At 42.3% G+C, this 13,303-nt stretch overlaps 1 protein-coding gene across 10 annotated transcripts in view; it reads right to left on the bottom strand.

The window, feature by feature from the left end:
* GREB1L (GREB1 like retinoic acid receptor coactivator) overlaps positions 1–13,303 on the bottom strand; it is a 219,043-nt gene that overhangs the window by 40,198 nt on the left and 165,542 nt on the right. For 9 of the 10 annotated variants that reach the window (XM_039522145.1, XM_039522149.1, XM_039522150.1 and 6 more), the window contains 4 exons: positions 8,176–8,356; positions 5,666–5,858; positions 3,379–3,512; positions 1,216–1,555 (listed from right to left, as the gene is read on the bottom strand). In XM_039522145.1, the coding sequence (XP_039378079.1) occupies positions 1,216–1,555; positions 3,379–3,512; positions 5,666–5,858; positions 8,176–8,356 (848 nt within the window). The remainder of the gene's footprint in view (positions 1–1,215; positions 1,556–3,378; positions 3,513–5,665; positions 5,859–8,175; positions 8,357–13,303) is intronic. The other variant, XM_039522151.1, reaches the window with a different exon arrangement.

The raw sequence follows: 13,303 nt of genomic DNA, 5'->3' as shown, positions 1-13,303 counted from the left end.
GTGCCAAGAGCAACTTGGCTAGAATGGCAAATGTGGCCCTTAGGATCCAATTGTATATGGCTGTGTATCACTGAATGTCTTGAAAATAAAACAAGTCAGAAGAAGAATCTTTGAGCTTAAAGTAGAGACTTGGGCTGGATAACTAGGAAATTCCTTTCCACTTTAATATACACCTCTACCCTGATATAACGCTGTCCTCGGGAGCCAAAAAATCTTATCGCGTTATAGGTGAAACCGCGTTATATCGAACTTGCTTTGATCTGCCGGAGTGCGCAGTCCCGCCCTCCTGGAGCACTGCTTTACCGCATTATATCCAAATTTGTGTTATATCGGGTCGCGTTATATTGGGGTAGAGGTATGCCTACTATTCTATAAAAGGTAGTCACTCTCCGGTAGTTTCAATATGGGGGTAAAGTCAGTGTGGGAGATAGACTTTGCTAGTAGCATCATGCACTTGTAAATACGTAGTAGCTAAACAGTGTCATGCACTCACAAATACATACTAGCTAAAGAAATCAAGGTCCTAACCAACGTTTTTCACGTGGTGAACATCAAGTTGCGAAGAAGAGGCTTTTGTCATGCAATGGACTGACAAAAGACTCAATTCTATGCCTATCAGAATACTTTACCAGCTATAGGGAGGGTAGACAACAGTTGTAAGGACAGAGTAGATGACAGATAAAGAACAGAACAGAATTAGTTCATGTACTGGGATTTAAGCTCAGCTCTCAGAGAGTCACGGAAGTAACCTATCTGGTTTTTAATGAAGATTGTTTCATACTGTTTGTTATTCAACTTGGAAAAGTTAGGTAACATGCTATCTTTTACTTCTAGGACCAACAACAACTTAATATGTTTTCCTGCACCCTAAAATGGTTACGATGACCAAAAGTAGACTACACCCACACAGAACAAACTATATTAAATATGCCCCTTTTCCATGTAAGAACTAACACACAGGTCCATAAATGTGTAGGTACACACAAGATTTTGACTAGAGCCCTGCAGTGGGACTGGGATCCCACAGGTCCTGCAGGACCCACTGCCACAGCTGCGGGAGTGAGATAAAAATTCAACAAACTATGTGGGAGTGCGTGGGAGAAGGTATTAAGTGGTGAGATGGAATTAAAAATTAGTCCCTCACAGGGATTTAATCTGTACGACAGCATTTACACAAGTTACAATCTTGCACAGAAACATTTAATTCCTACTAACCTTTAATCGTGTCACAAAGTGCTTAGCAACAGTAAATTCTGAAGCTGGGTTCCCAAGAAGGATCTCAAAACGATACTGCAGACCTAATTTGTCTCTCACTTCTTGTAACCTCTCCCTTGCTAGCATTGCTAACTGCACGGATGGAACTCTAATGATAAGCATATGGCCACAACCATTCCTATTCTTTCCTGGTGAAGTGATGAGGTCATCCATTATGCTGAGTGTCTCAGGGGTGCTGTGGTCTCTAAGGGAGGCCATGGTTGTGAGAGCCATCAGGGCTTCAGAATACTGCTGAATAAGAAGGTAGCAGCGAATCACCATGCTGTGCAGCCTGGGGTACCTTCAGAGGAATACAGTTATATGTTGGTCAGTAAATACGTTCAATAAAATCATCACATGAAAGTCAGCTCTGACATAGGCAGGCCTGGATGGCAAGAAAAAGGAGCTCATTTTATGTGTAGTACATAAATACTGAAATCCTCAACCTCTATTAACAATTATGAGCTGTAAGTGCATTATGCTATTTTTATAGGCATACATGGCATGTACAACTATAGAAGGTGGTACAGTCTAATTCAGACACTGTTAGTATCAGTACAAACACATATAGCACAAGCTCATGATCCAGTCTCACTTAATTGTCCAAGGGGTTTTTTTTCCTTTAACCAAGTTTTGAGGAAGAAAGAAGTTTTAAAGGGGGAGGTGGTTTGAATATAAACTTACACCACTCACAAAAAGACTAGACTTAATGATGTGCTAGTGCAGGAGCACACTTAGTTTGCCCTTGGCTGAGATCCAACAAACAGTTTGGCTTTCAAGCAAAATGATAACAGTCTTTTTCTCATGTTGGAGCTAAATTCAGTGACTATAAATCCAAACAAGTAGGACCAAATACTAAGAAAAAGTGAAAACCCACTGAACTAAGAGAAAACCATCTGATGTCTAGTCATGTAACAATCTACTACTATATTTAATAAACATGGAAATGTAATAGGAATAAAAGTTGGTTTGAACAATCACAAATGACAACATATACAGACAGCATGCTGCATTGATGAGATCAGCAGTGCTGAAAATGATAGTACTGCCTTAGTTCCTGTACTTAGCTTCTCTTATCTATATGTTACAACACATCCAGCCTTAGCCCTGTGGAACTGGATTGCTTTGTTCTCTATAAGGGAATATGGAGCCATTGCTAGTCAGATCCTGGTCAGCAAACACCAAAAGTGGTCACCATAAAGAGACCGTTCTGTGACCCATATGAAATTTATTGAAATTCTCAGTTCATTTGCTAGTGGACAGTGTCCACATCTGGCAAACGTCTTGTCACTCGCTGCAGAGAAGCCACAGCATAGAAAATGAATTACCCACTCAGCCTTCTAGATCAGGACTAAGGCAAAATGGTAAAACAGAATGGGCAGGCCTGGACCACCACTGCTTATGCCATATCGATTACCTGGATAAGCCGAGAACTTCAGTTTGTAAGGCTATCAATCTGACACAATCATTAAATTAATTACAAAATAAAAAATAGAACAAACTGCTGGAATTCCAGTATCAAGGGGCTGTCCAAATTCCAAAAGCATCATTCTTAAGCCTAAATGTGTTTAAATAACTGGTGCATTTTTGGAACCCTGTAACTGAAATGTCAAAAAAGTTATACATCTACATTTGGTTTATTCCAGGTTATGTACATGTAAGAGTGGTGAGACAATGCAAACTTTAAACAGGATCCATTATGCTAACTTCCTAGTGGATTACACTAGATAAAATTGAAGAATATGAAGAAAATATCTGTGTGAACTTCGATCCTTCTACCAAATACCTAGTGTTGCACATTGATCCAATTCCATTTATGACAGAGTGACTGAATACCAACTATAAGAAGTGCATGTATGGACTAAATTTTCAAAATTGGACAGCTAAATTGCACTCACATTTGCACCTGTAAATTTTTGAGGCAAGAGAGGGAAGTGAGGCAGCCAGTTTTTAATATATGGCACTTAAAACATATTCAATTAACAAATTAAAGTGTTTGTTCAGAATGCGACCTAACCATTTCTTGATAACCAGTTACACTGTGACATTGTGTCTCTGTCCATTTGTGATATGGCATGTAAGCTTGGATCATGGTAGGCACAATTCAAAACTCTTATTATTTACCTTTCTAAGAGTGTGTTCACCATTTTCTCAAAGTTTTCATCACATCTCAGCAGAGGACTAGTGATTCCCCATTGTAGAGATTTGCTGTATTCATTCAAGCCAAAATACAGCTTCTCTTCACTGCTCATTTCCTCCTGTTCCAAAAAAAGAGATCGCAAACATAATGAAAGTTAGAGACAATTTACGTTTATCCTGTATTATGAAACAAAGTATTTTTCCTGAGAAAATATCTTTGATTCTCATTCTTCCCAGTAATGACTTCTTCCATCGAAAACAAGACGTTAAATATTTGCTGCTAATTTAACATTTGATTAAATTTGTTAGACAGAGAGACACAGACAAATTTTCCCAGCACATTATTCCTAGTCTTAGCAGGAAATACTTGGGATTTAATATTATGGATTAAAATAATATTCAGAATCATCATAATTAATGCTAATACAAATTTCGGAGGGGACATTAACCCTCATGAATAGGGCTTAAGCCAGTATTTATTAGAGATCAGCATAAGATGAAATGAGGGGAGTGATTATCCCACCTATGTCTACTAGGGGGTTCTTACACCTTCTCTGAAGGATCTGGTGCTGGCCAGTGTTAAGAGACAGGATAATGGACTAGATGGACCCTGGGCCTGATCCTCTATGGAAATTCCTGTGTTCCTATGGGATCAGGAATGACTTACCTATTACAAAACAATCTTAAATCATGGGCTGCTGTCTTTTGTATTTTTTCCCCTTTAAGGTGTTTTTAGTTTTAATTCTAGATACAGTTCCTCCCAGAAGAGCTAATGTCAGGAAGTCCTCCTGATATAAGCATTACTTACTAGCATTATGGTGATTGCCTGCATACAAGGGCAGGGTATTAGGAGGACATTAATAGTAAGCACTAGTGTCATAGTACCACGACTATAGATTGGTTATGGGCAACATCAGTTTGCTTTAAACTCATGCTATCATTGGTCATTCAGCTCTAATAACTAAGGGCTTGCCTTCACGTACAGTGCTACAGCTGCACCAGTGCAGCTGAGCCACTCTAGTGCTTTAGCGAAGACGCTACTACGCCGCCAGGAAAGCTTCTCCGGTCAGCATAGTCAATCCACCTCCCTGAGAGGCGATAGCTATGTTCATGGGAGAAGCTCTCCCGTTGACATAGCGCTGTCTACAATGAGGGTTAGGTCGGTTTTCTCACATCCCTAAGTGATGTAATTATACCAATATAGGTCTGCAGTGTAGACCTGGCCTAAGAAATACATATTTTCATTTGCCCTGATAAAGGTCTATTACAGAGATGAGTAAACTCCGAGTTTGAAATTTGTTGAACCTCCTGAACTAATTATAGGTATAAAAAGGCTGGCAGAACTAATATTTTGGAGGCCTATACTGCACTATGCCCTTTTATTATTATTCTGGATCCATGTACATAATGACAAATTTCTATATATTAATTACACTGTACCTGCATTAACATAACATAAGAACATAAGAAAGGCCGTACCGGGTCAGACCAAAGGAGCCCTTTTTAAATATTGGCGTCACATTAGCTAACTTCCAGGCATTGGGTACCGAAGCAGATTTAAAGGACAGGTTACAAACCTTAGTTAATAGTTCCGCAATTTCACATTTGAGTTCTTTCAGAACTCTTGGGTGAATGCCATCTGGTCCCGGTGACTTGTTAATGTTGAGTTTATCAATTAATTCCAAAACCTCCTCTAGTGACACTTCAATCTGTGACAGTTCCTCAGATTTGTCACCTACAAAAGTTTGGGAATCTCCCTAACATCCTCAGCCGTGAAGACTGAAGCAAAGAATTCATTTAGTTTCTCCGCAATGACTTTATCGTCTTTAAGCGCTCCTTTTGTATTTTGATCCTCAAGGGGCCCCACTGGTTGTTTAGCAGGCTTCCTGCTTCTGATGTACTTAAAAAACATTTTATTACCACCTTTGGAGTTTTTGGCTAGCATGAGAAATAACTGCAGTGCATTTACATCCGTAAGTGCTCAGTGTATACTCATTACATAGTTCTGTCACTTGAAAAATACCAATATTATAGACCTATATAAGCTAAGAATGTGGTGTTTCTAAGTCTAAATATTAGTGCCACCTCGGCCTCCAATGGCCCCAAGGAGAAAAAGGCTGGGACTCCACTATAACTTCAGGTAGTAAACAATTTCCAGTGTGGAAAAGAGATTTCTCCACAGGTTTCTGTTTATATATCTGGGTTACACATTCTAGAATGTGGCAAACGTAAGAGTATACTACAACTCTTAGCTTAACAGTTACACACTTACCATACTGTCAAATTGTATCCAATGTACCTCATTGTTCGAGCTTATTCTGGACTGCTGTGTCTGCAGGGCATAGGGGAAAGAGCTGACTTGGAGGACCAGGAGATTGAAAGCTTCAGTGACTTCTCTGCAGTTAATAACTCTATCAGCCAGTCCATGACTGGGTTCACCATGTGATAGAGAACTTGAGATGGCACTGTGGAAATAAAAACACACAGAACAGCTTTACTGTCGCCTTCAGATTCAACTGGTAACATTAACATCTCTAGATGAACAGGGACCCAAAAGCCCCAGGACATCAGATTCTGAAAAGGAACACCAGCAAGGTGTTCTGTATAGAGAAGCCCAAAAGTGCACAAGAAATAATGGAGAGAAGTCCCCCACTGGGAAGCAACTAAATCAGCCTGCCAATTTAAAAGTTTAGAACATAGGAAAAAATTAAAAACAAGCTAAAAAGAGAAGGAAGTGTCTCAGCTGAACCGGGCGGTAACATGAATGGGGATGGGGCAGAGAGGTGGGGGAGCAAGGACAAAAATTAACTGGATTGCTCAACCAGAAACAGTCCTTATATACAGGGCTGGCTCCAGGGTTTTTGCTGCCCCAAGCAGGGAAGAAAAAAAAAAGAAAAAAGCCACGATCGCTATCTGCAGCTCTACCGCCGCTGCTTCATTTTTGGTGGCACTTTGGTGGCTGGTCCTTCGCTCTGAGAGGGAGTGAGGGACCCACCGCCGAAGAGCCGGATGTGCCGCCCCTCTCCGTTGGCTGCCCCAAGCACCTGCTTGCTAGACTGGTGCCTGGAGCCGGCCCTGCTTATATAGGGGACTTTGAGGGCATAAAATTTGTTTGATTTCCTGTCTCCACTTGCTGGTAGGTGGACATAACACTCACTTGTCTCAACAAACCTACAGGATATAGGAGAATTCCATATTTGGCACCACAATAAAAATATAATACTAATTTGGTTTTGAGAAAAAATAACAGAGTGCATTTTGTTTACTAAAATTCTACAGTCTGAATGTGTCCCAAAACCATACAGACTGTACCTGGATACTTGAGCAGTGAAATAAGAAGGAATATATTTTGCTCTCATGGGTCAAATTCTCTCTGTCTTTATGCAAATAAGAATTTTTGATGATTCTTGCATGGAGCAAGGCAGTATAATTTATAGCCTTCATTTCTCAAAAGACATGTGATGACGGGACGTCACATGGAGAGAAAGTCTCTGTGTTTTGTGCCACTCAGATTAAACTCTGACACTTACTCGCCATGCTCATGATGCTTTATCATTGTTTTGCTATTAAGAATTCTCACCTTAAAGTAACCAGGGTTGTATTTAAAGGAAGAGAAAACAAATGACCCTCATTATCTCTCTGTGGCAAATAGTTATATTTTCTGTAAGGCTACTCAAATAAAACAAAAATACTCAGGCTTAAACAACAAGACTAACTAGGAAGATCACAGTTAACTACTGTGCTCACTAACATGGGGAAGGTTTGGGTATGTCAGGACCTTGGTACTGAACCCAGGCCCGCCAGGTCCTTAAATAGCAGCCTTAGCTGCTATACCATAGCAATGTCCTAAACAGGCTCCCGCGACCAACAGCCTTCATACTAAAGGCCTACAAGCCCAAAGGAGTCACATCCCAAACCTCTGATTGGATGGACAGGCAGCACTCTTATTGTGTACCCGACCTATACAGAGGAAGAAGCAGCTGTCTGAGCAATAGACTAGTGCCAACTGGTTGCTCGCCAGACCACCTTGCCTTGCTTCACTTCCCCTGCTGCCTCACCACCTCATCTGATCTCAGCTTCCCAGCCCACTGACCCAGCCCCATGGATTGGATTTTCCAGCTGCTGACCCCTCCAAGAACTCTGACCATTGCCCCAGACTGCCTCGAATATAGATTGACCTGCCGGCTACCTGACCACCCAGGCACACTGGACTACTTCTCTGGATTGCACCCTAAGCCTGCCCTGGCCACTGGGCATTACCGTAAGTGGTTTGTTTCTGCAGTGATGTACAGGTAGAAGAATGGAGACCAGTTTCCTCCCTGATGATCTGATTTGGTGGTGGTGGTGGTGGTAGGGACTCGACCTTTCCTTTGTTCTAGAGTATTGGTTTGTGGCTAAAGGTGGGACTGGGGAGGAAGATTATCAGTCTCTTTTCTACTCTGCTCAGTTACAGATGGGAAAGAAATGGGACTGGGAAAGACATGAGAAGTTGGATGAGAATGGCTATGCAGCGGAAAGGGAGAAGGATGGCAGGGGGGATCCCTAGGAGCATTCTTGTTAGGGATTTAAAAATCTAAAGTTGACCCCGCCTTAAATCGAATCTGAATTATAGTTTTAAGAAATATCTAGGATGGACAAAGATGATGACTTCTGTTTATGAATCTTTAAATGGCTAGGGCACAAGGAGACATCAGGCTGAGATCATAATTTTGATTTATTAAAAATCCTGAGTATTAATATACAGTAGAATAAACTTTTGCCTTGCTATTGTGAAGCACTTACCTTGTTAAATCGACGTGGGCATTGTCGTGAACCAGCACAAACAAGGTGTATGGATTCTGCTTCACCCGTCTCATAAAAACTTCAAATTTAGTTTGGATCTCATTGTCTAGCCGTACTACATATTTCTCAGCTCTCTGATAGGCTGTCCCATTCTCTTCTAGGCCCAAGTCAACAAGAACACCTTCCAAAATGAAAAAAAGAAAATTCCCTTGCCTTTATCTACAAATAAGGCCTTGTCTATACTCCAGAGTTTCGTCAACAAACGTTGCTGTTTGTCGACAGAACAGTGGAGATATGTACACATTACTATGCTATTTTTGGGGACAGAACTCTCCTGTTTTGCTGACAAAATAAAACCACCTTGACGAGAGGCAGAGAGCTTTTTGGGGAAAAGTCATATCAACCTATGGGCAGATTTCCTGTGGTTTTGTGAGAAGAGCTATGAACGGGACATGGTGCAGTGCCGAGTGAAGATAAAGGGGCTGAGGCAGATGTACCAGAAGGCAAGAGAGGCAAACCGTCACTCCCATGCTGCGCCCAAGAGCTTCCACTTCTATCAGGAGCTGGACACCATCCTTGGTGGTCATCCTACCTCCACCACCAAGGACACTTTGGAGGGGCTGGAGGCAGCGCACAGTGGACCTAACCCTGAGGAAAAAGTTGTGGATGAGGAGGTGGAGTTGGAGGACATTTGTGGAGCCCACAAAAGGGTTGTGCAGTGTTGCAGTGAGTCAGGAACTCTTTTCCACTCCAGAAGGGTCTAGCCCGTCCCGGCACTCCATCGCCAGTGAGCATGATGCAGGAGACGAGACCCCTGGTAAGTGATCTTTTTGAGTTGATGCTGCTTGGTTATATGATGTACAGCTGTCCTTTGCTCTGTATACTGTAGAAGTGGGTAAAGGGACAGCAGCAAGGAGCACTTCAACAATAGGCTGAGAAGGTGCAGAATCGCCATGGATTGTACGTTTGGCAGATTAAAAAAATCTTAATGAGGAAAGCATTCCCATGGTCATAGGAGCCTGCTGCACACTCCTTAATCTTTGCGAGGCTAGGAATGAAAAGTTTCCCCAGGGGTGGAGTGCTGAGGCAGATCGCCTGGTTGCTGATTTTGAGCAGCCAGATACCAAGGCTATTAGTGGGGCACAACGGGGGGTGGGGGGGGCAATTCGACTCAGGGAGGCTTTGAGGCAAAATTTTGATAATGAGCTCCAGTAATGTGTATTTCTATAAAGCAATCTGCCATGCTTCATTAATTTCTGTTGTCTTATTTTGCCTAAAACTTGTGATAATTCCTGAGTGGGATTTGTAGTAAGCAAATTATTAAAATGCATGTGTGTTTTAATACCAGCAGCAATCACTATGTGTAGGACACAAATAAAGATTGGTTATCTTTCAGAGAGTTTGTTTTTATTAAACACCAATTAACACATATAAAAGAGTTGGTGTAGCGAGATAACAGTTTTGGGCAGGGGAGGCTGTCATAGCTGTGAGTAAATCCAGCTATCATTTTGGAAGTTGTCCTAAGGTGTGGAGTGAACGGGATACCAAGATGTTCCAGGAAGTTGCAAGGAATGTGCAGGAAGAGTTTGGGGAGGACATGGGAAACAGTTCTGTTTTGGCTGCAGGGGTGGGTAAGCATCCATTTGTTCTGCCTGGAGCATGATTAGGGACTTCAACATCTCTGTTTGCTCCTCCATCACTTTTATCATCTGCTCCTGGGCCTTTATAATGTGCTCCTCACTGTCCTTTCTGTCCCGCCTTTCCATTTCTCTTAACTCCTTGTGTTCTCTTTTTTTCTGACTCAGAGGCTTGGATCACCTCTCGGAACATATCCTCCTTGCTCTGCCTTGGTTGCTTTCTCATCTGGCAGAGGCACCTCTCCAGTGTGTAGGGGGTTCCCCTGAAGGCCACATCTGCAGAAGCACAAGAAGCAATACACAGACGCATGATTGTTAGTTCATGTACAGCATTGAATCATTATAGTAAAATACACCTCTTTTAACATACTAACCACTTTCTCACTGTCACACATCTCAGTGAACACCCTAACCACACTGAGTTTCTCCCAGGTGAGGGGTAGGTGTTCAAGATGGGGCAAAGGATATAGGTGATGGTTTCAGGGGATCAGTGAAGGCAACGGGACAACATTGTAAATTCTACAACCATTTTCCACAGACAGGGGTCACTGAAGCCAATATCTCACTCCTGAGGGTAAGCAAGGATGAAAGGGTGCATATCTCCTGAATGCGTGCAGCTTCAGACCTGGTCCCTATGCTGCTTGCCTGTGTGCCACTTTGGTCCCTGCACAAGTGATTGCCGAGTTCCTCCAAGAACATTTTCTAAAGATTTCTCTGGAGGATTCCACACTGTTCTGCTGCACTGCTTAGCTGCACAGGGGAATGTGAAGCACACAGCTAGTCTTGCACATTTCTATCCATTCATCCACCTCTACAGTATACAGAACAAAGGACAGCTGTACATCATATAATCAAGCAGCATCAACTCAAAAAGATCACTTACCAGGGGTCTCCTTTCCTGCATTATGCTCACCGAAGATGGAGTGCTGGGATGGACTAGATCCCTCCGGAGTGGAAAAGAATTCCTGACTCGCCACAACAACACACGACCCTTTCATGGGCTCCACAATGTCCTCCAACTCCACCTCCTCATCCACAACTTTGTCCTCGGGGTTAGGTCCACTGTCCGCTGCCTCCAGTCCCTCTAAAGGGCCCTTGGTGGTGGAGATGGATCACTGCCAAGTATGGCATCCAGCTCCTGAGAGAAGCAGCAGCAGCTCTGGCCACAGCACCAGAGCAACGGTTCACCTCTCTTGCCTTCTGGTACACCTGCCTCTGCTCCTTTATCTTTGCTTGGCACTGCACTGTGTCCCGTTCATAGCCCTTCTCACAAAACCCACGGGAAATCTGCCTGTAGGTATCGAAGTTCCTGTAACTGGAGCAAAGCTGGGACTGGACAGCCTCCTCTCCCCATATACTCAGCAGATCCAACTGCTTCACAGTGGTCCAAGAGGGAGAGCGTTTGTTGCGTGGAGCCGCTATGGTCAGCTGGGAAAATGCGATGTGGGCTCTCCACGCTGAGCAAACAGGAAGTGGAATTTAAGTCCTGGGCCTTTAAAGGGGGAAGGGCAGATGCTTGTTTACCTGGCAGCAGGGCAGTGGAGTTTGAACTGCTGATCAGAGTGGTCAGGATGGGCATTGAGAGACACCTCCTGGAGGCCATTTACTGTGACAAAACTAAGTGCGGTGTCTACACTGACACTTTGTCAATATGACTTGGCCACAAAAAGATCTGTGCCTCTCGTCAATGTGATTTCATTCTGTTGGCAAAACAAGAGAGTTTTGTCTGCAAAAGTAGCATAGCAGTGTGTACACCTCTGCTGTTCTGTCAACAAAAGCTGCCTTTTTTCAACCAAACTCTGTAGTGCAGACAAGGCATTAGTGAGATAGATTTACTTTCATGGTGGTGAGTGAAAGTTATTTCCCCACTTCTAGATTTCCTCCAAGAAGGGGATGGATTTATGAGCAGACCAGAGACTCTCAACATTACTAGAAAAAAAATAATTTAGATCTATGTACGAATCTTCAATATGGCATTGAGTTGGGTCAGACTCAGTGACACTAAGTTAAGTTTCCCTGTACTTGGCTAATACTTTCTTCCCATTAGATGGATACCTGAGAAAAAGATTCTTGGGCATCCCCTTCAAAAATTCATAAGTTTACAGATGCCTCTTGCCAATATTGGGTCAATCTTTTCTATTGCCCTCAGGCAAAACTAAAATTGCTGGCATATTCCTCCAGCCTACTCCAATGGGTAGGAAGTACAGAAGCATCTTGCCTGCAATCCCTGTAAGCTGTCTTGGGAATTATTATATTCAACCTGAGCATAAAGAACAGCTGAGAGAGAACCTCTGCTCAGTGCACAGGAGCAGCAAAATAGGAAACATCGTTTTAGACTGTCTGAGGAATGGAAGAGAAAATAATAATGCCATTATATAAATCAATAAGGCACCCTCTTTTCAAATAATGTGTTTAGTTGTTGTCACCTTATCTCAAAAATATCAAAGAAATAGAAGGGATGCAGAGGTGGACAACCAAATACATGAGATATATGGGAGGCTTTTTTTTTTTTTTATCAGGAGACACTGAAAAGACTGGGACTGTTTTAGTTTTTATGGGGAAAATAAACGAGAAGACTTGATTTCAGGAATGCTTGACACAGTTCTACATGATAGTCTCATAAGCAAACTAGGGAAAAGTGGTCTACATGAAATTCTATAAAGGTGGGTTCACAACTAGTTAAAAAAAACAGAGTAGTTATCATGATTCACTGTCAAACCAGGAGGACATATCTAGAGGGCTCCCACAGGGGTCTGTCCTGGGTCTGATACTAGTCAATATTTTCATTAACGACTTGGACAATGGAGTGGAGAGTGTGCTTATACATTTTGGAGTTGACACCAAGCTGGGAGAGATTGCTAGAGCACTTTGGAGGGTAGGATTAGAATTCAAAATGACCTAGATAAATTGGAGAATTGATCTGAAATCCACAAGATGAAATTCAAAAGACAAATGCAAATAGTTACACTTAATGAAGGAAAAATCCAATGTACAACTACAAAATGTTAAATAATTTCCTAGGCTGTAGCACTGCAGAAAAGGAACTGGGAAGTTACAATGTATCACAGATTTAATGGGAGGCCACAATATGATGCAGTGGCAAAAAAAAGCAAAGTATTCTGGGGTGTACTAACAGGAGTGTTGTATGTAAGACACAGAAGGTAACCTCTCTCTTTACTCGGCACTCGGCCTCAGTTACAGTGTCCTGTTTTGGGGCACCACACTTTAAAGAAGATATGGACATATTGAAAAGAGTCCAGAGGAGAGCAACAAAAATGATAAAAGGTTTAGAAAACTTGACCTGTGAGGAAAGGTTAAAAAAAATTGGTCATGTTTAGTCCTGAGAAAAGAAGACTGGGGGAATGGGGAGAGGAGGACAACGACTTGAAAACAATCCTCAAATATGTCAAGGGCCATTATAAACAGGACTGTGATCAATTGTTCTCCATGTCCACTGAAGGTAGGACAAGAAGTAATGGATTTAATCTGTA

This window comes from Mauremys reevesii, linkage group 2 (assembly GCF_016161935.1).
Source record: "Mauremys reevesii isolate NIE-2019 linkage group 2, ASM1616193v1, whole genome shotgun sequence".
NCBI classification, from domain to species: Eukaryota; Metazoa; Chordata; order Testudines; family Geoemydidae; genus Mauremys; species Mauremys reevesii.
The sequence above is the reverse complement of the archived record's forward strand: the minus strand, read 5'-3'. Positions and strand labels throughout refer to the sequence as shown.